Below are 25,891 nucleotides of genomic sequence, written 5' to 3'. Positions count from 1 at the left end.
CAGCAGCCTGGTGTCGTTTTTTTAGCCGATTTGATAAAGGTAGAGATAGTCTGACCGTTCATAACGCTAATGCTCTTGTGTGGCACTGGCTGGCTGAGCATTCATTCACAAACACTGCGTCAGTCGTCACTCGTCAGACAGTTTTGCAAAAACGCAGGTCTTTCCATTTATTTTGAATCCCTGCAGCAAAAAGTTAAGACCGATAAACTTTAGGAGAAAAGCAATCCAACTTCACCCTGCTGTGGACAATCATGTAACCGGAGGTCAGACTCATCTATCCGCATTGCGGAGTGAGAGTCCCGGTAATGTTGCTGTAAACAGGAAACATCACTGCCTCTATGGCTGCAACAAAAAAATGTAAAACACAATTAAGTAAAAAAAAAAACGAAACACAAGCACTGAACTGCAGAGGAATTTGTGTAACAACAGGTGACTCTAACAACACAATGGTATTTGGTACACCCCTACAACCAACACACACAGCAACACTTAAATATAAATAATAAATAAATATCCCTTGGTCAGATTATACAGCAACATAGTCTCAATATCCACTCCTACGCCGATGATACACAGCTCTATATCAGCACAAGCAATCCACTCAGCTTCCACCCATCTCCCTGGTCAATTGTCTGCATGACATTAAAGCCTGGATGTCAACCAACCTACATAAACTGAACAGCAATAAAACAGAGCTCTTGGTTGTGGCCCCCAAGGCGCTGCTCTAAAAGGTTGGAGAGCTCATCCTGGATGTTGACGGGTGCACCATCTGCCCATCCTCTGATGTCCGCAACCTCTCCAACCTATCTTTCCATACTCACATCACCAAATCCGACTTTTTTTTTTATCTTAACCCTTGTGTGGTCCTTCGGGTCCCGGTGACCCAAAGGACCACACAAGGGTTAAAAACATTTCCAGACTCCCGCCATCACTCTCTGACTCTGTGGCAGAAACCCTCATACATGCTTTTATTATCTCCTGTTTGGACTACTGCAATGGAGTCCTGTCTGTGGTTCCCAGCAAAACCCTAGACAAGTTCCAGTATGTCCAAAACTCTGCCGCCAGGGTCCTCACCCACACCAAGACCTGGCAGCACATCACCCTAACCATCATCCACCTTCACTGGCTCCCAATTAAGTCCCGCATCACATATAAAATCTTCCTTTTCACCTACAAATCCCTCCATGTCCTGGCCCCACTGTACCTCTCTGACCTCCTCCATCCATACACCCCACCCCGAAACCTGCGGTCCTCAGACACTGGCCTGCTCTCCATTCCTCACACCAGACTCTGTAACTTTGGAGACAGAGCCTTTAGTGTTGCAGCCCCATCCCTCTGGAACACCCTCCCTGCAGTTATTCAAAATGCTAAATCCCTGGACATTTAAAAAAAAACTCCTGAAACACCACTTGTTTACCACATCCTACAACCTCCCTTAGTATAGCTACTGTAATTCTGTGAAGTGTCCTTGGGTTTCATGAAAGGCGCTTGTTAGGATTTTGGATAACAATGGCTTTCCCCATAACATAGAGAGTAGGGTGTGCATCTCACCCTTATAAGACCATCTGATACGTATCTAGATACATTGGCTACGATACGGTTCAGGGATGATACATTTTAATATGAAACGATTCGGTGCAATTCGATTAAATGTTGAAATGATTCGTTGAGATTCGTTGCAATACGATGCGATACGATTCAACCTGATAGACACAGTTAATATTTGTTTAATGTAAACACATTAATTTCCCATTATAAATTAAAATAAGCCAATTCTATAAAAGAAGCATTGCCTACCTTCAACTAAATTTACATTTCGTAAAAGGGACCAGGGAATAGCAAAGCTAGGACATGCTAATAGTATACTCTGTAACTTCAGCTTCATTAGCTAGGCTCTTAAACAAATAACATCCACATCAGCTCCATGTTAAATGAAACAGCCTCCTTGCTGCTGTAATTGTAACTGAACATTTTAGAACATACTATATAAACGTCAATATAAACATATGCCTTTATATGCCTAACACACACATATTATATATATATATATATATATATATATATATATATATATATATATATATATATATATGGTTCTTCCTGTCCGGGTTCTGTCAGCTTTCATGCAGTGTTGTCCTGTGGGGGTTTAAAGCAGAGCGAGAGGTCAGCCCTTTTTTCCAGCCAATCTCCTTACTGAACAACAAACTCCTGCAGTGTTGCCTCTCTGGTCCTTTGTTCCTCACTCTCTCTCATGCGGCCTTGGGCTGACTCTCTTAGGGGCCATCCACACAGCTGACGCACACAACTGCGGTGAAGCTAAGCGAGCATGTCCCATCTCCATGGTCAAACCAGCTCACTTCATCTAAATACTGTGTCTCTGCTCCCTGACCCTTCCCTCTGGATTCTACACAAGATATATTGCTAACGTTATGTAGCCAACGTCATTCATGGATCATTGATGTTTGTTTGACTGCCGATGTTAGAGCTAGCTAACGTTAGCGCGCTAACGTTAGCTCGCTACTAGCGCGCTGCAATCATCCAAAATAAAAGGCAATCCAACAGCACATTATACAATGTAAACAAAGACGGCAGCCTTTATAAAATGAGCAGTGGTGAAAGGTATTATAGTCCACGGATGTATTAAGAGAACGTTATAATCTAGTCATGTTATGATGGGAAGTGGAAGTGACTATGCTCTTCTTCTCCGTTTTTGGTGAATTTCTGTAGCAGAAACAGCGCCGCCTATAGACCTGGAATATGAAGTAGCGTGTTGAGTCATTTACAAGTGGATTCGTTTGGACGCAACTTTTCTTGAAACGAATCCAGGGAAGACGGGTAAAAAAACGATTTTTTTGGTACGTGTGGACGGGGCCTTAATGCCTTCCCCTGATCACCTGATGGGCTGCAGGTGTGACCAATGCCATGTGCCAAGTGGCTGCAGCACTTGAACAGGCAAATATACTCCCTCTATCACCTCCCCCAATCTGAGCCTATGGACTATTGGCTGGTCTGTTTCCCCTGGTTTGCTACACACCCCCTCCTCCAGTTCCAGGCATGGGCTGAGAGCGTCCACAAACCAGCATTCATCCCTCCTGGAGAGGGCATCTGCATTCCCGTTGGCTCTTCCCGACCTGTGCACAACAGTAAAATTAAAGTTTTGCAATTCCAAGAACCACCGAGTGACTCGTGTCTTTGGCTGTTGCCATCCATTTAAGTGGTGCATGGTCAGTTACCACTGTGATCTTTCTGCCAATGAGATAGTACCGCAGCTTGGTTAGGGCCCATTTAATCGCCAGGCATTCTTTTTTCACTGTAGAAGAATTCCTTTCATGTTTTTGCAACTTACAGCTAATATACGTCGCTGTGTGTTCCTCCCCCCCTCTGAACGAACGTGTCCCCAAAGTCTGGTGTATTCAGGACTGGCTCGGTGCATAAGGCGATTCTGAAGGGTGGTGAATGCCTCCTCCGCCTCGACACTCCAGAGGACATGGTGTGGGTGTTTTTTTTTCGTAATCTCGTGTAGAGGGACTGCAATGGTAGCAAAGTGAGGGATAAAACACTGATAATAGCCCACAAGGCCCAGGAATGTTTTTACTTGCCGCTTAGTTGCTGGCTTAGGCCAGGTGGTTATGGCCTCCACCTTTCGGAGTTGGGTCTCACACTGTCCCTCCCAATAGTGTAGCCAAGATATTCTGCCTCCTCAAGGCCCAGATTACACTTTTTGGGATTGGCTGTCAGGCCAGCATGTCGTAGAGCTCCCAGGACCATTCCCAGGTGGCCAAGGTGGGAGGTCCAGTCAGGGCTATGGATTATTATATCGTCTAGGTAGGCATACTCACAATGAGGGCGGTAACAAGGATAAACTCACCAGGCCGGAACTCCCGCACTTGAGCATTCTGGTTGTAGACCTGGGCCTGGGCTTGTTGTGCTTGCTGCATATGCTCCCGTATGAGTGGCCATATTTTAGCCATCCTCTCTTGCATCTGATCCACATACTCTATGACGGAGCGGTGGGCCATGATCGTTGCTCCCAAGCCTCTTTAGCCAGATCCAGCATGCCTCTGGGTCTCCGTCCATACAACAACTCAAACGGCAACTCAAACGGCGAAAACCCTGTGGAAGCTTGGAGAACTTCTCATATGGAAAACAAGACAAAAGGAATTAGTTGGTCCCAATTTTTCCCATCCACATCAATAACTCTCCTCAGCATCTGTTTGGGGGTTTTATTAAACCGCTCTACAAGGCCATCCGTCTGTGGGTGATACACTGATGTTCTTATTTGACTCACTTTCAACAATCTGCCCATCTCCTTCATTACCCGAGACATGAAGCAGCTTCCCTGGTCCGTCAGGACTTCCTTTGCAATGCCAACTCGACTGAAGAGGAGGAATAATTCTCGGGCAACAGCTTTAGCATTAGCAGTATGTAATGGGAGTGGCATAATCCATGATGACTAGGATATACCGATGCCCCCTACTGGACTTTGGCAGGGGACCTACTATATCCATGGCCACTCTCTGGAAAGGGGTGTCAATTATAGGTAAAGAGATTAAGGGGTTCCTTTAGGGTACCTTTGGGGCAGTCTTCTGCACTCCCTGCAGCTTTTGCAATAATCCTGGACTGCCCTTTTTACCCCTGGCCAGTAGAATCGACCCAAGATTCTGTCATAGGTCTTCTCCACCCCTAAATGAGCTACCAAAAGATGTGAGTGGGCGCGGTACAAAACTTTGGGAACATAGCATTTTGGGACTAGCAGCTGATCAACAACGAGTTCACCCCGCTTAACCACCCTATACAAGAGGCCATTTTTCACTGAAAAATAAGTGGACTCACCCCTTCCACACATTTCCCCTCAACGACCACTAGGTTTTGTCTGGTGTGTTCCAAGTTGGCGTCCTCCATCTGGGGTATCCCAAACTGCCCTTTTCCAGCCCCCTTTAACCCTTCAGCAAGGGGAAACTCAGAAAAAACTTCATCTGACGAGGTCTCGTCCGCCCCCCGCGTCCTCCTTCCCCAGGGCCTCTGCAGGGACCCAAGCTTCTTCATCGGTTTCCTCTTTAGATGAAAGGGAGGGCCCCGAGGGTACTGCACATGCATGTACCAACTTTTCTTTTCAGTTTCCTCTTACTACTTCTCCTGGGGCCCCCGGTCCTGATGGGATATATATATATATATATATATATATATATATATATATATATATATATTTTAATACCAGTATACTCACATGTTTATGAACACACACATGGATGGATGACTCAGACCGCAGCTAGTACAATTTACAATATCGCAGTCGGCACAAAGACATTGATTGGCTGATCCCTGCCACCCCGAACATGAATGACCAGCCGCTTCATTGACTTGAGATTGATCCAGGGGTCCGTGTATCGATGTAGTCATATCTGTGATAATACAACCGGATACCGATTTGTATCGGTGAATCTTTACACACCTACAGAGGCTGTTCTCCCCTGCTGGAGAGAAAATCATTACAATATCACAATATTTTTGACCAAATACCTCAATATCGATACCGCAACGATATTGTAGTATTGACTATTGGTGCTTTCACAAAACATTTACACAATGAGATTTTTGATAAATAATCATCAGTAATGTGGATATAATGACTAAGTGGGTGAAGGCAAAATGACATCAGTTTACTGTAATGCAGCCTTTAAAACCAGGAAAAGACAACACTTATGCCATATTACAATATTACGATATCCAAAATGTAAGACGATATCTAGTCTCATATCACGATATCGATATAATATTGATATATTGCCCAGCTCTACATAACGTTACATTAATAATAACACAGCCGAACACTCTACCCCTCTTACTCCACTTTTTATAGTGTGTGCCTTCATATCAGGCAGGCAACAGGTCCTACATTGATGCATTTTTTTTTACAAACTCTTAAAAGTAATTGTAGTTATAAAAGCTGAGCAAATTATTGATGTGTTCTGCTCTAAAAGAAAAAAAAGAAAACAAGCAATGAGCATTGTCTCATGAATGCTATTACAGTCAAGCCACACATGCTTATTGTGTGTCCATACTGTAGCATGTACAGTGTAGAGGCTCTTCCTGTATCTCTCTTCCAGGATGGACAGACATGTGCAGACAAAGAAGCTTTTAAGGTCCCATGGCATGAAAATTTCACTTTATGAGGTTTTTTAACATTAATATGAGTTCCCCTAGCCTGCCTATGGTCCCCCAGTGGCCAGAAATGGCTTGGCAGTTGGCAGTTGGCCAAGGCCACACCCCCACCCTCCACCTTGCCCCTCCTCTCTCCTCCTCAATAGCATTTAAAGCTACAGACACAGAAATGGCACGTTCTAAGGAAAGCTCATTGTGGGACTGGCTCTAGTGGCTGTAAGCCTGCACCAAGGCTGAATTTCGGGAAAGAGACATCAGATACAGTATTAGGGGACCACTGAGGCCTATATAAAAGCATCCAAAAAGCAGCAAGTCATAGGACCTGTAATTTGAGTTGACAGCCTTGAGGATGGAGAATGAAATTTGCTCTGGTTTTGTCCCTGTGAGGGGAAGTGCCCAGTTGCTGATTCCTTCATAGGGTCTTGTAGCATCACCCAAGAAATGGGTGAACTCTCATTGCCTGCAGTCATACAGTTTGGCCCAGTTACATATGTGAATGACTGTGTGTAAAAAAGAACAAAGCAACGCTTCAGTTTAGAAGTTACTGTGGAACACCTGAGTTGGAGTGTGTGGCTTGCAGTTTGCATGTGCATGTGTGCACATTTGTCTCACAGATTTTGTTATTTTCATAAAAGTTGCTGTGGAGTTTTTTCTCACATGCTTAATGAATCCACATGGACCTCAGGCACTGTTTATTAAAGTTTAATTGAGTTTTTAGTTACTGGGCCTTTCTATTCCACACTTGAACAATGGTATACTCAGTGTTACGGTTCCATCTAGTGGTTTAGTTCAGATAACACTGTAAGTACTGTATACTGTAGATTTGTACTGGTGAATCAGGATGCAGCGTTCATACAGTCCATGTCCTGTTTGGAAAGAGCCTGATACTGCAGCTACTACAGCTGTGTTATATTATATATATTAAGTACTTAATGACTCGCCAGACTTTTAATCTCTTCCTCTGCAGCTCTCCTGCAGGTTGACGAATAATCATGTGAGAGAGAGAGAGGCTGAAACACAGACAGAAATTTGAAACCGCTGTAGCAGGGCTACATGTTGTTTCGTGTATTGAGCCAGCATGATACATACTGTAGTAGGCCTTTAAAGTAGTTTATCTTGAAAGAATTTAATCAATTCAATCCAATATGTACTCTGCAGCAGACACTAGAGCAGAAGTCCACTACCAGGGCAACATGGCATCATGACTTTGCGTAAACATACACGCCACTTTCCTAAAGCCAAATGGCGTGTTATCTGTACGCATTTTCAGCTATCCACGTGTATGTCTACGCTGTATACAGCTGATGTAAACATACCCACCATGTGGCGTCCCCACGTTGCATGTTATTGCGAGGATGTGACGTACTATCGTGAGAATGTCACGCATTTAAAAAAATAAAAAATAAAAAAAAGGTTGGGTTTTGGAAGAGAACACAGGGAAAGGCTTTAGTAACACAAAAAAGCGACAAAAACACAGAGAATAATGACAAAAAACGAATAGGAAAACAAAAAACGGTTGGGTTTAGGAAAGAAACATTGGGGAAGACGGAGAGCCCGGCTCTCCCGGGTGAAAGCCCTGTCCGCCACCCCAACCAACCTCCTTACGCGGACCTATGTCCCTTTATACCACTCGATATGGCGAAAATTCACTCGTAATGTAGGTCGATGGCAGGCAAATTGCGTTGATGAACACGCTAAAAAGCGATTATGGGTCTTGATAACATGCCAAAATGGCATACGAATTGGCGTGTCATACATTTGCCACTTCATGAGATTAGTCTGACCAGGGTAGCTGCAGCCCAGGAGGGAACGACTGGATCTGGAATGACATGAGAGTTAGTAACAGAGCAATGCAACTGACTGAATGTTATGATATTGCTGAAGTTGTGACAACATGTAGCTAGGGCCTATATATATATATATATATATATATATATATATATATATATATATATATATATATATATATATATATATATATATATATATATATATAAAACATTGATGTGTTCCTGTAAAGATACAGCATAGACACAGCAAGTACTGAAGCACAAAGATCCCATAAACAGATTTGCTAGTTAGGACAAACTTTGCTTGAGACCCAACGATTTTGTTGTTAGATTGGATTTCTATTTACACAGATTAATGTTTGATTTTTGTCAGTCACAGTCAGTCTGTTTGGAGGAGCACATACAGTATACTAGAGTGACTATTAACCCTAGTTGCCAAGCACACCATATGCCTAAATCACACACATGCTTACAGACACACTGTCTATCTATAGTAAATGTTACAGTTTTTCAAGCAGACAATCAGGTAGCATAGCATTTTGACCGAGAGATGTAGTTAGGCCCAGCAGTAAGAAGATATTAACCTACTGTGGTTTTGTAATTTCCATCTGGTATGCACACATCAGCACCTCACCCAGGGCTCTCATCTCTTACCTGGGCTGAATGCCAGATGAAGACGTGTGTGCAGTGTTCAACCTCCACACACTGTTGTTGGTCTGTCAGAGGGCTGCTTGGCAAACTTTGGCTGTGATTTGTGCTGATGAGGGGGTGGATATTATGATGATTATTATTACCTATGATTAAAAGGTTGTTAAATAATATGTACTACATTATTCTGGCTTATGCATTGTCAATGCCACTATATACTATAAGCATGTGGTTATTGTTACACGTTCTGTCCACTAGAGGATCTTCTAACATCAGCCTGGCCTTGAGGAGACCTGCACGCAACTTTGTTTAGCCTACATTCGTTTTCCACAACAAGCACACAGCGATAAACACAAATCAACAGAGAACTCTGTAATGAAACATTATCTAACAAGTGTAGTTAAGCGCTCTGTTGTAAAGGCTAACGGTGCTCAGTTAGCACAATGACATCATGTTAGAAAGTACAGCCGAAACGATTTGTCATAAACTAGGTAAGTAACAGACGATGCTAACTGCAGTAATAACTAAGCCAAACGGTGCTGTCACTACTATTTTAGTGATTTATAAGCAACCTGTTTCTTGCAGATTGTCAAGTTACTGAGAATACAGCTATTAGAAGGTAATATATGAAGTCAAAGCTAATCTTAGGGCAGCTACCATTACCTTTAGCTGTCTCCATGAAGCTCCCAGCTAAGCTAGCGTTACTATACCTTGCGACGCAGTTAGAAAACAAGAAAGAGTTAAAGTGATGGTTCGGAGTAATTCACCCTAGGGTCCTTTGCACCATGACCTCGAGCCAAACACTTTCAGGAGCTTTCACCTGTCGGAACATTGGGAGAGTTAGAGCGGATCATAGCTAATAGCGTTAGGGCTCAGGGGGCTAATGCACCGTTTGTATCTCGTAAGTTACCCCACTAATAATGCCCGAATTATACCAAACGTCTACAAGTAGTACAAATAGGTTATGCTCTCATAAAACGATGGATTGGAAAGTTTGTAAGTACACCAGAAGTTTATGAACACTTGCCTGCTCTCTTCTGCTCTCTGTTGCTGTTGCTGCTGCTACCTACAGTAACGGTGCAGATCCACTTGTCCGTGCGACGCTTCTGTCGCGTCGCGCCCCGCTCTATTCCTATGGGTGACGTCAAGCGACTTCAACGCTCCTGCAAAGCATTCCGGGAAGGCGGCGCTACATTTGAAAAAATGCTGCGCGTCAAAAGCTCGCCGATGCCCAGCTTTATGCAAATGAATCGCGTTGAACGCGACGCGACTATCCAGTAGAAGTAGACGAAAATCTTTCAAACTGACCTTTGTTGATCTGAAATGAAGACATATTCAGCAACTACATGGCCTATTTCTCACTTAAAATGTTCAGAAATACATTTCGGTGAACTATTTTTGTATAATACGAGATCGTATTCTCAACGAGCCGCCATGACACTCTGTTGAAATTCTCGAGTAGACACACCCACGTCACGCGTTCGTTCAATCAGCTGCTGGTTAGGGGCGTGGAGCATCAACCATGGCTATATGACGTCGCGACACCACCCGACAGTAGTGTCGCAAAAGTGGATCTGTACCGTTAGACGAGTACTTAGGGCCGTCTACAAATTACTACACCGAAAAGAAATACAACAAAAATACTTATTAATTTAATGATTAAATAAGGTAATGTCTCCAAACTTACCTCAATTATTAAGTGTCTCCTGCTAGTTATACTACAGCACTTACTTAAAAAAAAAAGTTAAATTAAAAAATATTTTTGTTGCATCTCTTTTCGGTGTTGTAATTTGTAGACGCGACTCGCCTCGTCTTACAGCAGCAACAACAACAGCAGAGAGCAGAAGCCAGCAGGCAAGTGTTATTTACATAAACTTCTGGTGTTACTTACAAACTTTCCAATCCATGCGTTTTATGAGTACATAACCTATATGTACTAGTGTAGACGTTTGGTATCATTTCGGGCATTATTAGTGGGGTCATTTTACGAGATACAACGTGGGTCCATTAGCCCCTGCGCTAAGCTATTCAGCTGATAACGCTACTCTACGCTAACGCTCCCAATGTTAGACCCAGGTGAAAAAAGCTTCTGGGGGGTGTTTGGCTCGAGGTCATGGTGCAAAGGACCCTAGGGTGAATTACTCCGAACCATCACTTTAACTAATGTTAAGATAAGCACTTTGGCTCGGTGGATGTCGATTTTAAAGTCATGTTAAAACTATTTCCCGTCCTTCGTTACGATTTCCAGCCGCAGCGTTAGCTCCGTAATGTTGTACTAACGTACGGACCTCACAATGCCATGTGTTTCTCACTCCCGCTAAGTTATTGTTCATAAGACGTGACATCAGTGATACATGCGGGTAGGCCAAGGCGAGAAGATGGAGATTAGCTAACGTTTGCCAACATATTTATAAAATAAGTCACATTCGAATAGTAATTTCAGCATTCGAATAGTATTGATTTTTTTACTATTCGAATTATATTCAAATTTCGGTATTTGTTCCAACAGCCCTAACACACACACACACACACACACACACACACACACACACACACACACACACACACACACACACACACACACACACACACACATTAATTCATGTATAAATCTTGGCCAGCTGGTGGCACCCTACAACATGAATACTCAGAGAAACCGCTTGGTAGACCAACTGCAGCTACATACTCAAGATACGAATATAAAACAAAAACATTATAATAGTTTTTTTTCTAAATGCAAATTTGCACCAGTTAAGGACACGTGATGTGGCAGATTATTCTGGTGATGAGTTAATTCTTCCACAGAAATGAGAACAAGAGAAGGAGGAGAAGGGTGATCTAGGAAGAGTGGGAAGAGAGAGATGGAGACAGTGGGCATTCCTGACAGAGAGAGAGGGAGGGAAGGGGAGTGAATGGTAGGGATAGTGTGAGTGTGCTTGTGTGTGAGCTAAAGCCCGAATGCAAAACCTCGCTCTCATAAAGCGTGAACCCTCTTTCTAGCTTTACTATTCTGTCTGACTGTAGATTTTCGTCTTTCTGCCTTGAGCCTCTGTGCTACGGCAGAGTCTGTCCAGCTGGTCTTTTTTTAAACAGGAATGTCTCCCATAGTCAAAAGCCCGGAGTGCACCCCAGTGCTGTGCCACTGCAAAGTTGCCTGCACCAACAGCACTTTGTCGTTGATGTTTGGATGCAAGGTAGGTTGCAGATCAATCAGTTTGCTTCAGAGGAACAAGATGATGTTGACAGTTGCTCATTTTTAGTAGTTAAAGAGATCTTTCTATCAGTGGCTGACTTCCGAGTATTATTCTGTATTGTTCTCTGTGTTAGTGTGTGTTATCCCTGATGAAAGTGAATCCCATGGGATAAAGATTACACTGTTGATTGTGTTTGTTGTTTATAAGCTAAAAAGTAATACTTTTTCTGAAAGTCAGTGCAAGCACAGTTTTTTTCTATCTGCAACCCTCACAGCTGTATTATTGCTTACTGGGGCTTAATGAGGGCATATTTACAGCTACTGTAATATTTATGTAACCCTTCATTTATCGTAGTGACATGTCGGGACTACTACTCTGCGTTTAATGTGCTGTCATGCAAGGCAAACACTCTGTCTCAAGTTTTGCTGGATTTTTGCCTTTAACAGTGCTTTAAGATTAGAAGGTCAGGCCCTAAAGTTATGTTGTGTTTCATATGTCAGGGATTAAGGGGTCACTGTTATAAAGATTTTGGTTAATCAGAAAGTGAATATTGGATCATTTAAATTTCTTCAATTATGTATCTAAAGCTTTCATGAAAGCCTGTTTTGATTCTGAAACTAAATTCTCAGGGTTTTTATTCTGCTTTGTTGATGCATAAAGCTACTGCTGATATTATGCTGGTGCCTGCATGTGCTTATAAACATATACTGTATATAACAATAATTTGAAAGCAGTGGTAGGCCTTTACTGTAAAGCCGAAAGTGTTGACAATGACTTTCGTGGGAAGCTAATGTTACTAAAATTTTTAACTATTCTAAAATTAGATTTAGTCATGTTCTGTACTTTTTTTTAAATCATAAGATCAAATTGAAACATTGCTTGAATGAAATACATTTCATCAAATGTTTAGGAGAACAGTTCAGAAACAAGGAAAACCCACTACTACATAGTTTAGAAGGGGTTTAAGATTATTTTTTGAGGGGGGTTTTCCGCCTTAAATTTTTGACAGGACAGCTAGGTGAGAAAGGGGAGAGAGAGGGGAAAGACTGCAGGAAATTGTCACAGGTTAGATTTGAACCCTGGACCTCTGCGTCGACGCATAACCCTCTCAGTATATGTGCTCCTGCTCTACCACTGAGCCAACCCGGCCACAGTTTAGAAGGGGTTTAATCGTCTCCACTTATAGTGGTAGTCAATATCAGATTCTGGTGAGAAAAAGTCAGATTGTTTTTGTTTTTTTTACAGTTTTTAATTGACTACAGATTGATAGCCAGGTACATGTGTATGCAAAACAGTAATGGCTCAGAAAACAGACAAACTTGAACCCAGAGGCACAACTCAAAGACAGGCACGTTAGGATAAAAGTTTACGCTTACTGTAGTCAAATAAATAAGTAAAATGTATTTATAAAGTGAAGTAGCTTAGCCATACATGCAGGAGCCTGACCGTGCAATGCTCTGTATGTAAGTGTAAGAATTTTAAGCTGAATCATAGTTCATAGTATTAACAAATAATTATAGTTGAAACTACAGATCTTAGTTTACTAATATTTATTAAGTGGAAAAAACAAGATTTGGTCAGCTGCTTAACATGGGTGTTGAAGGACGGGGATTGTTATACCCCTAAATTATGCAGGTTGGAGCGGACAGCAGAGGAAAGAGGCCCTATCCATTGCATGATCATGGGGAAGTCCTTTTCCGTCTTATCAGCATTGAGCTGTAAGAAATGTTCTGCTAACCGCGTGTCTAAATAGCATTTAGACACTCAGGAAGCCTAGGAAACATAAAAGGGGAATAAAAGGGGCCCCAGAACCAAGCCCTGCGGGACACCACAAGATAGTGGAGAGAAATCTGACACCGTCTCCCATAAAGACTGTGAAACTTTTGTCATTGAGATACAAAGAAAATCAGTCTAAAGCTATGCCTGATATGCCCACCCAATCATGTAACCTCTTAGTCAGGATGTGATGGTTTACTGTGTCGAACTCAGAACTGAGGTCAAGAAGTACCAACACAGATCAATCACCCACATCAGAGGACATTACAAAATATCATTAGAAACCCTCAGAAGAGCATTTTTCCGTAGAAAGCTGTTTCCGAAATCCAATTGAAACTTATCATATATTGTGCCTCTCCAATACAGCAGTTAGTTGATTGGCCACAACCTTCTCTAGAAGATGGTAATATATCAAGAGGGCTAGAAGATAGCTTTATTTGTAAACTAATAGGCTTGAAAAGAGTCCAGAACAGTAGAAGATTGAGAGGAGATAGAGTTGGGTGGGCAAGTCCCAGGATCAATACTGGACCTAATAAACATTAACTGATCAACAAAGAAGTTAAGAAACTTGTTACAATCATATGTGGAGAAACATGGTAATGTAGAGAGCAGCGGTGTCACAATGTTATTAATAGTATCAAATAAAATCTTAGGATTTCTTTTTGAAGAAGCAATTACTGTATTGACTTGAATACAAGTTTTTATAAATAAAATATTTTTATTTGAAAATAATAAAACACATTGAAAAAAGCAAGGAAGTCGGTTGTTTGTAACATTCAAATTTGACTCAACTAAAATTATCTCATCTAGTCTTGTCGAGAAACTGTCCGTGGTGCCATTAAAAGGAATTTGCGGCAACTCATTATTATTGAGTTAATTTTGACAGCCCTTGTTGTAAAAAAACTGTAATTTAGCTAAAGTGAGTTATTCATGGCTGATACTGTATATAATTCTCAGCACTTATGTTTTCAGAGAAACAGCAGGTGATAATTAACAGTAATTAGATTAATGAATGCATTTAGTTTCTGTAGTCTGTTTCTGATCACAGCTTAATTCACATTATCCACATGTTCCTTATAAACACTTTAAATGTGTGTGCTCGTTCTTCTGACTGTAATATAGCTTAAACAGTCAAATGGTCCATTGACATTGTCATTCAGACCTCTGTTCTCTCCCCTCATTTTTTTTGTCACTGCAGAATTACAGGCAAAAGTGCTTTTTCCCTCTACTTACATCTCCTGATTTTAAAATAAATGAACATGTTTGTCTGCATCAGTCAGTTTAAAGGGAAGTGATTAGAACATTTTCATGTTATCGCTGCTTCTGTTTTTATGTCACTAAAGTTGAATCTTGCTCCGATGTTTTTGTGATTGCATTTCTTGTTCTAGCCCTCCTCATCAAATACAGGCACTTTACACACATACAGTATATGTATACACACAATCTGTCTTGTACAGTGTCTGAAAAAAATAGATTTGATTCAGAATATAGATAACTGGATGAAAACACATCAAGAATCAACAGACTATAGACACTGTTTAGGATTATATGATAATTCCATAAATAACAGTGAGGCATATTCAAAAATGACTGAAAAAAAAAATCCATCGCTCACCTAAAAAGACACACTGAAGATATAAAAACACTTGATGACAACAGAAATGTGTATGTTTGACTGTAAAAGCAAGAAAAACAGAGGGCAGGTGCTCTTTCCTTTCCCCATAGCTCAGCTCCCCCCCCTACTGTCTGTAGGAATTAGGACCGTAGCAGAGAATGGGGGAAGAGAGTCCAACTGTAGATATATAAAGCCACAGAAAGAGGTCAGTGCACACAACCGCTAGGAGATTCCACACTAAATCTGCACAGAGGCTCTGAATCTGCCCTCGGCCATGCCAGCCCACATTTCCATCTCATCTTGATTCTGCTGTAGTGAACATCATAGAGAAGGGATCCTCTCAGTGGAGCATGACAACACCACACGTGAGTGGTGACGCTTTGCACACAGCTCAGCCCTTCCAGCGCCACGGCTACAGTACATCATATTATAAACCTTCACGTTGAGCTGCGTTGCACTACAGGAGGAGAGTGTGCAGTGTTTATGGTGTGCTGACTTCATCAAGCTTAACCAAGAAAATTAATTTATTTTTGGTGTTGATCACCAAGGAGTACATATAAAAAAAGTAAATATATGTAGTAAGAATCATAAAGAAGACAAAATAGGGCTGCAGCTAAAATATAGGAATACTATATAATAAACCATAACGTATAATACTGTGGTAGACAGGTGAACAGCTAGTATAATAAATATATACACTGTGATGTGTACAGGCATAAACAGATACATATGGGCTGTATATACTGAGATGTAAACAGTTGAGTAAGCAGGTTTAGCAGCAGTGCAGTCCCTCACAACTGAAGGCCAGCCAGTTCCCATCCCTGAATACTGAATACTTCTTCCACCACTGCTTTACCGTTTCACCTTAATCACTTTGAAGTTCACAAAAAAAAAAAGTCTGATACTGTCAGACAAAAAAATGTCTGACAGTATCTCATATATACTGTGTATTAGCTTGTTCTAGCTATTCCCTAAAGTTAGGCTATACTGTACTGTATATTAAAGGGGTGATAGAATGCAAAACCGATTTTACCTTGTCATAGATGAATAATAACAGTTTGGTGGGTAAATAGGACATACATAGAACCTCAAAATCCCATTGACACCTCTTTCCTCTGCAAATCTCACAATTTGAAACTGAAAAACGGGCAAATCTCAACGAGCCACCGAGTTGACATCAACTCGGTGACTCCTCCTCATTTGGCTCTAGTCTCTATCTTTGTCACGCCCCAACATTTACATAGGCTACACAACTGATCTGAGATCAGGTAGTCTTCTGAATAGGTTGCGCAAATCTCAGAAATTCAGCGGTCGGTGCTGCCGCGGCTTGCTGTGAGATAGATGGAGCTCCATCATGGCCCACGGTGCTCCATACCCACGCAAAGTCACCGTTTCTCAGTTACTGGACTACCAAACGGTGCTGCCCTGACAGAGCTCTAGGGCCTGCAGCTCCCCTCTTCCTGCTAAATAGCCGGTGTGTGTGAGTGAGAGCGCGGTCAGCGAGCTTGTTACGCCCACAATCTCTTACCGCAGGTTCCAGTTAATCTTATAATGGATATGTGTGTATAGTTATTTAAACAAACGATTGGGGAAATAAATGCCTCTTGTCCGCGAGTCTCATGGATAGAGCCCGTGGCTGGATGGACCTCTATCAATGAGAGCTAGCTAGCCTCCTCTTAGACCTCTGAAATTCAAAAAAATGCATTAAATTTAAATCGGACAAAAGTGTTAGCTAAGCTTTGTAAGGCCTTAGGGTAGCTGTGATATACATGCCGTGACGAAATTCAAACTGTAAATATACTCTAGTTATGCCGAAAGTGTAGCTAACTAGCCGCGATCTGTACATATAGCTAGGATTGAAGGGACACTAGCAGCTAACGAAACCCCTATAATTCACAAAAATGCATTAAATTGAAATCGGACACAATTGTTAGTTTTATAAGACTTTGGGGTAGCTGTAATATAAGTGGCGTGACGAAATTCACACTGTAAATATACTCTAGTTATGCCGGCAGCTGACACGTCTTACCAAATTTGTAATTAGCCATCAATTTTCGTAAATCCATATTTGGTCCATATTTGAGCTTTATATAGTTGATTTCTCGCATAAAAGTCTCAGAAGTGAATTTAATAACGAAATAGCAGACAAACAATGTATATATATTTGCAGTGTCTGAAATATGAGACCTGCTGTCTCGTCTCCAGTGTATTTGTATGTGATTCGCCCAAACCAATCATTGGCAGCTCATTTAAATATTCATGAGCATACCATATTTGGAAGAAAAGCTCTTCTTACAAATAGGGCCATATTCACAGGGCAGTTAAGGGCCCATAAAATAGCAGTTGGGCAATTTTCAGCCCAACCAATGTTACATACCATATTAGGAGACCTTAAAGCTGCTGTAGGTAAGATTGTGAAGATCCAGGACTTTGCCAACAAATTTGAACATCGACAACTTCTCAGTCCCTCCCCCTTTCTGCTGCAGACCAAACCGTCTCCTAAGCCCCTCCCACACAACGGAGTTTGACAGAACTAACGGCATGTCAGACAGACGACATTTTCAATATCCAAACACTAACACAGTGTTTACTCACCAACCGTAAAACGATGCTAACTAGCAAGCTAACGTTAGCCATTTCAGCATCATATCAGACCGACCACTGTGCAAACGTTACTATCATCCTCACCAACATAGCTTTGTGGACTTTTGACTACTAATAACCAAGTGAAAAATAAATTTATGGTAATTATGTTACCTGTCAAGAAGAAATGTGGCTACATCTGCATCGTTCTTCAGATCTTTAAAATCCCGGAGCTCACGCCACCTCTGAAAAGCCTCTCCAATATTCACCGGAGTTTTGGGAAACCTTTCTGCAGCTCGTGCGCGGGGAGGGGGGAGGGGAGAATGCTATATATGCGTGTATGTGCCTGAGCAGTGATTGACAGGCAGATAGATAAGACTTACCTACTGCATCTTTAAGGAACAGTGTGAAATACGCTATATAATCATTCTGTCACCCCTTTAACACTGAGGGAAATAATCAAACCTAATACTCCATGTTTTATGGCGACATTATTCCACCACATCGACATTTCTTGATGTCTTGGTCTGTCTCTCCCACCATCTCTCCCTCCAGCCCTGAAGCTGTCCATGGGTTTGACTGATTTTCTATGACCTCTAAACATTTTTGCTCTGCAGTTTTTATGTGTATATACGCAGTGCTTTTAACACTCTCTGCGGTCTGCACCATCTCAGTGACATAAAAGCTGCTTACACTCAGAGGGGGCAGGGAGACCTGTGGCACATGGATGGTCCATTAAGTGTGAACAAAAAGGATCATTGTAATGCTAATAAAGTGTTTAGGCTCAGTAATATAATATAATCTCTCTCACCTGAAGAGAGGTGAAAATGTGAAGCTGATAGACATTAGAATAGAGAGGCAAGCTTGACAACTTCTTTAACCGCAGGTTTACTTTGCAAGCGCAAAATATCTTTCACACTGTCTGTTAGGAGGAAACTTCATAAAGTTTGTGAAATGCTGTCTGCGAGTAATTTGTAATTATTTGTGCCTTGTAAATTTGGCAAACACAATACATCAAATTTGTTTTACTTTGTGTAAAAAACATTGTGTCAGTTTGTCCTGGCCTGTTACTGTACCACTGCAGATAAAGTCAGCTTCTCAAAAGATCTGTATCAGTGTTTTACAAAACGCTTAATATAAAAAGCATAATATTTTCATGACCTGATCGTCATCAGTGTTGGTCATCTTACTTTAAAAAAGTAATTAGTTACAGTTACAAATTACTTCTCCCAAAAAGTAATTGAGTTAGTTACCACAGTTACCACATTGTAAAAGTAATTAGTTACTCAGCAAAGTAACTGTGATGTTATTTTTTATGTTCTATAACGCTATTACGTTCTATAACATCTTTAACGTCAAAGATGTTTATATTAACTGATTGATGTGTTCAGCTCGGCCTTGGTCACCTGTTGCTGACCCGAAAAATCGAGCGTTGCTTGTTTTAACACCTCGCGCTTCATTCAACCAAATTGTAGTAACGCGCCACTTTACATTCTCAGTAATGATAACTTTGCTTGCGTAAATTGGTGCATAAAAGTGTGTCTGAATACAGGAAATGAAGTCGTTGACACTCAAAACTTCCCAGTGCAACGATGGGAAAAGTAATTAATTAGATTACTCCGTTACTGAATAAATAACGCCATTAGTAACGCCGTTATACTTAAACGCCGTTACTCCCAACACTGATCGTCATGGTATGATCATGATAAGATAATAGGCTAATCATAAAAAGTATGCTCTGTGTGGGACGCACCCTCACTCGTACACGTAAAATATGATACGAACAGCTGATTTCAGCTTCCATATTCACATCTCCTCCTGGTGGATAAATAAACCGTTGCTACTGGTTTCCACACATGGCGCCTAGGCTGCCTGGGCCTCATCACGGAGGAACGGGAAGTTCCAGGTGGCTGCATCTGTGGAAATGGCAGTAGTATAAAGTAGTGTAGTATAAAGTGACATTAATGTATCAATATGGTGCAATTGACATAGTGGCGAGCTCAAGAGTTCAGTAGTCTTATGGCCTGTGGGATGAAGCCTGGTGGTGCAGGACCAGATGTGGTACTGTCTGCCAGACAAGCAAGCAGAACGCTTTGTGGTTGGGGTGATTGGGGTCTCTGCACTGCTGGGTGAGATCCTCCATGGATGGCAGCTCCGTCCTGGTGATGTGCTGTGCTGTTTTCATCCCCCTCTATAGAGCCTTGTACCACCTGTAAAAGTTGCAGAGTGTCCTGGATCCATGTTGAACGTCATCCGCCTGCGGAGGAAGATCTGTCTCACTGTCTTTGTGATGACTCCAGGTCAGGTCCTCACCAGTGTTGGGCAAGTTACTCAGGGAGCTTAATATGTTACTCTTTACTTATTACTCCTTAAAAAAGTAATAATATTATTTTACTTATTACTTAGTTTCAAAAGGAATTATTTACGTTACTCGTTAGCCAACATTTAGCCAAACTGCAGAACTTCAAACATTCTGCATTCCGGCTGTAACTGTATGTTACGAAGACTATCACACATTTACATAGGCCTATTAAGTCGAGTTTCACATAGGCTTACATTATGAAGAGGACCTAGCGACGCTGATTCTCATCACCAAAGTAACTCTGTACAAGCGAGAAGGAGAGGGACGCTGCTCTGCTTTGCTCACACCGACATGTTGGATGGATCAGAGCCTTTATATAATGACAGTGCTTCCAGCTGTTGAAAGTGTTCCTCTCTCCGTCATCCTTCGTTTAGCTTTTTGGCTAGTAGCTGATGTGACGTGACCTGCAGCGCGCTATATGACGACAAGCGCACATGTCACGTCATCATATAAGAAAGCCTACCTGGGACAAAAAAACTAATCCCGGGTAACGCAGCATTACTTGGATTAGTACCTGTAATATAATTACTGTTTTGGAAATTGGAATCCCTTACACTACTCATTACTGTGGAAAGTGATAATATTAAAGTAATGCGTTACTGGCCAACACTGGTCCTCACTAATGTGAATACTGAGGAACTTGAAGCTGCTGACTCTCTCCACCGCAGTTCCATTGAGGTTGATGAGGCCATGTCCTACTCTCTGTTGTTTCTTGTAGTCCACAATCAGCTCATTGGTTTTGCTGGCGTTGAGATGGAGGTTGTTGTTCCATCAGGAAGTTCAAGATCCAGTCACAGAGGGTGGTGTTGAGTCCCAGGTCTCTGAGCTAAATGAAGAGCTTGGAGGGCACATTAGAGATTAATTCTGAACTATAGTATATGAACAGCCATCTCACAAAAGTGTTCCTCTGGTCCAGGTGGGAGCGGGTAGTGTGGAAATCTAGGGTGATGGCGTTAGTTTGGCCAGTATGCTAATGGTAGTGGGTCCAGTGAGTCAGAAAGAGAGGAGATGATGAAGGATTTGAAAAAGTAGCCTCCAGCTGTTACTGTAGGTGTCTGTCCTGTAGACAGCTGCATACAGCTCGTCCAGGGCTTGATTGGTGTAGGCGTCTCCCTTGGGCGATAATAAGGACGGCATCCAATTATAAGGTGCTCTGGGTTAGGAGAACAGGCTGTAGAATGATCTCCACATCATGAAGCAGACACCTCCCCCATTGTTCTTGTCTGATTTTATTGGTCCTGGTTGTGAGTGGAGAGCCCCTTTTGGACAATTGTATCATTTAGCCTGCATTTATTAGCTTGCTACTAGTTTACGGGTTATGTCATCTACTGGAACCTTTTTGTGTCACAGTTATTATGCTTTGTCTCAACTCCATTACATCTTTGCAAGCCAAATAAGCAGAACAGTAGTTCACAGTAAGCTTATGGACACAAATGAAAAGGAAATTATAAGAAAATAATTTATTCTCACCCCAGGCTTCATTCACATCAAACAATGCTCCAGTAGTGCTCCACACTCCTTTAATATGGTTGTGTAACCAGAGCATGGGTGATGTTACCCTGTGCTGTAATGCTTCTCTCACACAGTGTATTGTAGGTCACTGGGCTTCTCCCAGGCTTGCGGTCAAAAGGCCTGGGATTGGTACAGTAGTTTAAGCTCTAAGCCTTTCCTTAATGATTTTATTGGATTGTTTTATATTAAATAAAGGTAAACAGATGCCACTGCTACCACCTCTGAATGTGGTCTGAGTGATCGGATCTCAATGTGTCCTCAATGTGTCCTGGGGGCATTTCCACCTGTATTTAGAGCTGTCCACCTGTGATCGGATCATTCAAGGACAGATGACAATACCAGGTGGAAATGGGACAGACTCTGCAAGTCTCAAAGCTTCAGGCAGGGAGTACCAGAGCTAAAGGGCCCACACTGCAATAGCCCGGTCACCTTTAGTTTTAAGCCGGGTCTAAGGTTCTGAGGCTGTGCTCTGGCTTATAGGGAGCAGCAATTCAACAATGTAACTGGGAAGAAGAGTATAGTTTCAGCTATGGTGTGCTTTTAGTTTCTATATTTAGATCCTCTTCTCTCGCCTATTAATTTTGCTATGGTAAGCCAAACAGCAGTAGTAGCTGCAGACACCTGCCTCCTTCCCCCTGTAGCAACATCCCAGTGGAAACAGCATCTGTGTTTGGGAACTGCCTATACAGCCCTACAGCAGACAGACACTGCTTCTGGCCTCCTCGTGTTCTCGTCTGTTGGAAGGATGGCTGAGAACAAGCAAGTGCACAATGTACTGTGTGTCTGTGTGTGTCTGTTTGTGTATATTGTTGCAGCTATGTTTAGAAGAATCTGATTGAATATGTTGAGACTTATAATAAGTCATTTCTCTGACTGCAGTTAGTTTGCTGGTTCTCACATTGTCAGGAAGTTAATTTGTCTTTTACATTTATGTTGCATGTAAAGGTTGGAATCAGGATTAGGTTTAGGCCAAAGCAAAGCATGTAATGGTGATAATGGACAGTGGTGTACTAGAGCAGTGGTTCCCAACCTGGGGTCCGGGCACCCCTTAGGGGGGCGGCAAAGATCACAGGGGGGGGCGCAAGCCTTTATCTGGTTTAAGGTTGAGGTAAAAAAAAAAAAATATTTAAACGAATTATGATAATACACTAGAATATATAATGTATACAAAAGTCTGTATGAAAACTATACATTTTGGTCTCGCTTAAAATTGTAGGCTGGCTACTTAGTAGGCCAAACCTCCGGGACCTCTTAACCTGGGACTCTTGCTGTCATCAGGTCAGCTGCTAGCTGCTATCATCCTCGTCTTTCCTGCCCCCACGGCATCACTATTTTATGAATGAAACATGGCGGAGAAACGTAAAAGTGCTGATAACTCCTCTGTATCAAAAAAGAAAGTAAGGCACTATCTCGAGAGTTACCTCAACTTCAGTTACGGGGAGGGGGGGCTCAGCTTTTCTTAGACATAAGTAGGGGGGGCGCCAAGGAAAAAAGGTTGGGAACCACTGTACTAGAGGACCAGTCTCGTGGACACTGAGGACGTGGGGTGGGGGCACTGTCATAAAACTGCATGGAAGTTACTCACTCTAGTTGACCTAGTATGAATTCAGCAACTACTGCTAGAAACTGCCTTCCCTCTGAATTGAGACAAGGCAATGATTTTCGATGCAGTGAAATGTGAAGTTGAACATACACGTGTATTCAATCAAGATTTTAAAAATGTTAAAGAAAGTTACACAAAAGTTGAAAAGCTCAATTCTGGCAATTTTTTGTTGAAGTGATACACTCTCATGATAAATGTGTCAACAGCACAACTAAGTAGAAGAGCGACATACAGACAGAGGGAGAGAAACATGAAAAGGGTGAAGTGCACGTGGTGGTGCGTGAAACAGGGAGACTGCATATATGGTCAGATGATATATACAGTGTATATATATATATATATATATATATATATATATATATATATATATATATATATATATAGCTGCATCATGACATGATAATCTGGTTTAGCACTAGCTTGCAACACCACCCTCACTGGCTCAGTCAACAGCAGTCAAGGTAATATGCGTTCAGCCCACATGGGCTTCCTGCCTTCTTATCATTATGTTTTCTCTCCCAAACTCCCCACTCGCTGTGTCTTACCCACACTTGGGGCATCAGAATATGATCTCAGTCACGTGTTTATGTTGGAGAAGCAGCCCACCTAGGATGGGGGACCACAGGGATAATACGTTATGAATCTGCCGAGATTCAAGGAAGGTTTCATCACCGGAGTGTGATGTCATTCTCCAGTTAGTTTTTTCCCATACTGGAGGCTAAAGGCAAGTTTTTTTCTCTCTCCATTTCCATTATTCCACCACCTTTGCTTGTACGCTAACTGAGGGAGCGCACAATCGGGCCCCCACACACATAATTGGCGATGATTCTGTCATGTGAAATTTTTTCGCTGAAGCATGGCATCATTCTCTGGTTACTTTTTTCCAGCATAGGAGAGAAAGCGGCTTCAGGGCGAGTTGTTTCCCCCCCGTATGTCCACTTTTAAAATCTGCCATCAGTAAACGGTTACTGACAACACTTTGGTTGTTGTAGTGACACCAAAATGAGAACGCTGTGAGCATGGTCCAAAATGAGCACCAGCCACTTGCCAAATGCAAGTAAAATAAATGAGGTCATCCGCCACTGGTGGGTTGCTAAAAAGGCTTTCTTCACTACAAACTCTTATCTCTACAATATAGACTGGCACATTCCCAAGTCTCCCAGGGAGTGGACTCCCTTCCTGACCAAGTTGCATCAATATGGCAGCGTTTTTGGTCAGCCAATAGCTAACCTGTTCGCTAACAAGAATATTGCACAGTGTTCTCCCTGGTGGCTACGTTCATTCATCCAGTATGGCACCTTAGGCTGCTCCACGTCTTCCTGCCTCTGAGGCTGTTGATGTAGTTGCAAGATGGAGCGGCTGCCAGAGTGGTGACACCAGAGTGCCCTGGCACCAGATGGTACCGAGGTCTGACTTTGAGGGCAGCTACTTGTCAGCCATGGCCAATGCCTTATGGCACGGTTTCAAGCAGGTGTTTCATTTGTCATCTTCTTCACGGTCTCCCATCTCAATCTTTGTGCTGTCATAGCTCAGGGACATATTGGGTATAACTACTACTTTAGTCATCTCTAACTTTCTCTGTGATCATTAATTTGAAATGCCAATATATCTGAATAGACACCAGGGGTCTCATTTATAAATCTTTAAAAACCCAAAAGCCCAAAATGGCATACACCAAAAAAAAGTCAGATTTATAAAACCATGTGTACACACATCTGTAAGCAATGTTCCCTTTTTAAATCAGAGATTACCTACAAGTAGGGATGGGCGATATGGCCTAAAATCCATATTGCGATATACATCGCAGCCTCTTGTGATAACGATATATATCACGATATATAAATTATAATAGAACCATTTCAGACCAGGTTACATAGACCCTAAGGAAAGCCAAAATGCTAAATGTATTATTTTTTTTAAAGAGAAAGAAACATAGTATGTAGTTTTGAGAACATTTATTGGGCAAAACTGTAATTATACAACATAATGTTGCAGATAAATAAAATTCAAGTAGACTAGTTGCAGAGACTTTAACAAAGAAAAAGCTTAAAGTATTGGGTTTCTTTCCTTCAGTGCAAACAATTCTAAAAGGCACTACACTTAGTTAGTTTAAGTCCTCGGTTCTTAAATGCCACCCCAGATGCAGAGAACAGGAAAAACTGGTGTCTGTTTAGTTAAGGAACAGACACTGTAGGCAAAGATGCACACATACTTTAAATAAAAACATATTTCAAACAAAGTTTCTGACCTGCAGCCTAATGTAACGCATTTGAGCACACTTGTACACACGCACACGCACACGCACACACACACACACACACACACACACACATACGGCCGTATGTTCAGCGGGGAAGTCCAAATAATGGATGTTGCACCGGTCTTTTTCACCAGCTCCTCCATTTCGCTTTCAGCCATGTTTACTCAAGATGACAATGAAGCGTTGCATCTCGTGGATCTAACTTTCACGGGTAGGTTTCGTCATCAACATGCATTATCGCGATAGTGCAATATAATTAAAATATCTATCGTAGACCAATTTTGTATCGTTTATATTGCATATCGTTTCTATCGCCCATTACTACCTACAAGTGTGCGTACATGGATCAGCCTCTTATCCCGCCCCGGAACACGCCCATTTTTAAC

The 25,891-nt window shown here is 41.9% G+C and overlaps 1 protein-coding gene across 32 annotated transcripts in view; it reads left to right on the top strand.

The window, feature by feature from the left end:
* The window catches only part of dlg2 (discs, large homolog 2 (Drosophila)), a 245,639-nt gene that overhangs the window by 95,928 nt on the left and 123,820 nt on the right, over positions 1 to 25,891 (top strand). The window contains exon 1 of one of the 32 annotated variants that reach the window (XM_039778372.1): positions 11,635 to 11,794. The exons of the other annotated variants lie outside the window; for them this stretch is intronic. Within the exon in view, the coding sequence (XP_039634306.1) occupies positions 11,696 to 11,794 (99 nt within the window). The 5' untranslated portion in view covers positions 11,635 to 11,695. Of the gene's footprint in view, positions 1 to 11,634; positions 11,795 to 25,891 lie in introns of those variants that run through there. 32 annotated transcript variants of the gene reach the window in all.

This window comes from Perca fluviatilis, chromosome 16 (assembly GCF_010015445.1).
Source record: "Perca fluviatilis chromosome 16, GENO_Pfluv_1.0, whole genome shotgun sequence".
Classification (NCBI taxonomy): Eukaryota; Metazoa; Chordata; class Actinopteri; order Perciformes; family Percidae; genus Perca; species Perca fluviatilis.
The sequence above is the reverse complement of the archived record's forward strand: the minus strand, read 5'-3'. Positions and strand labels throughout refer to the sequence as shown.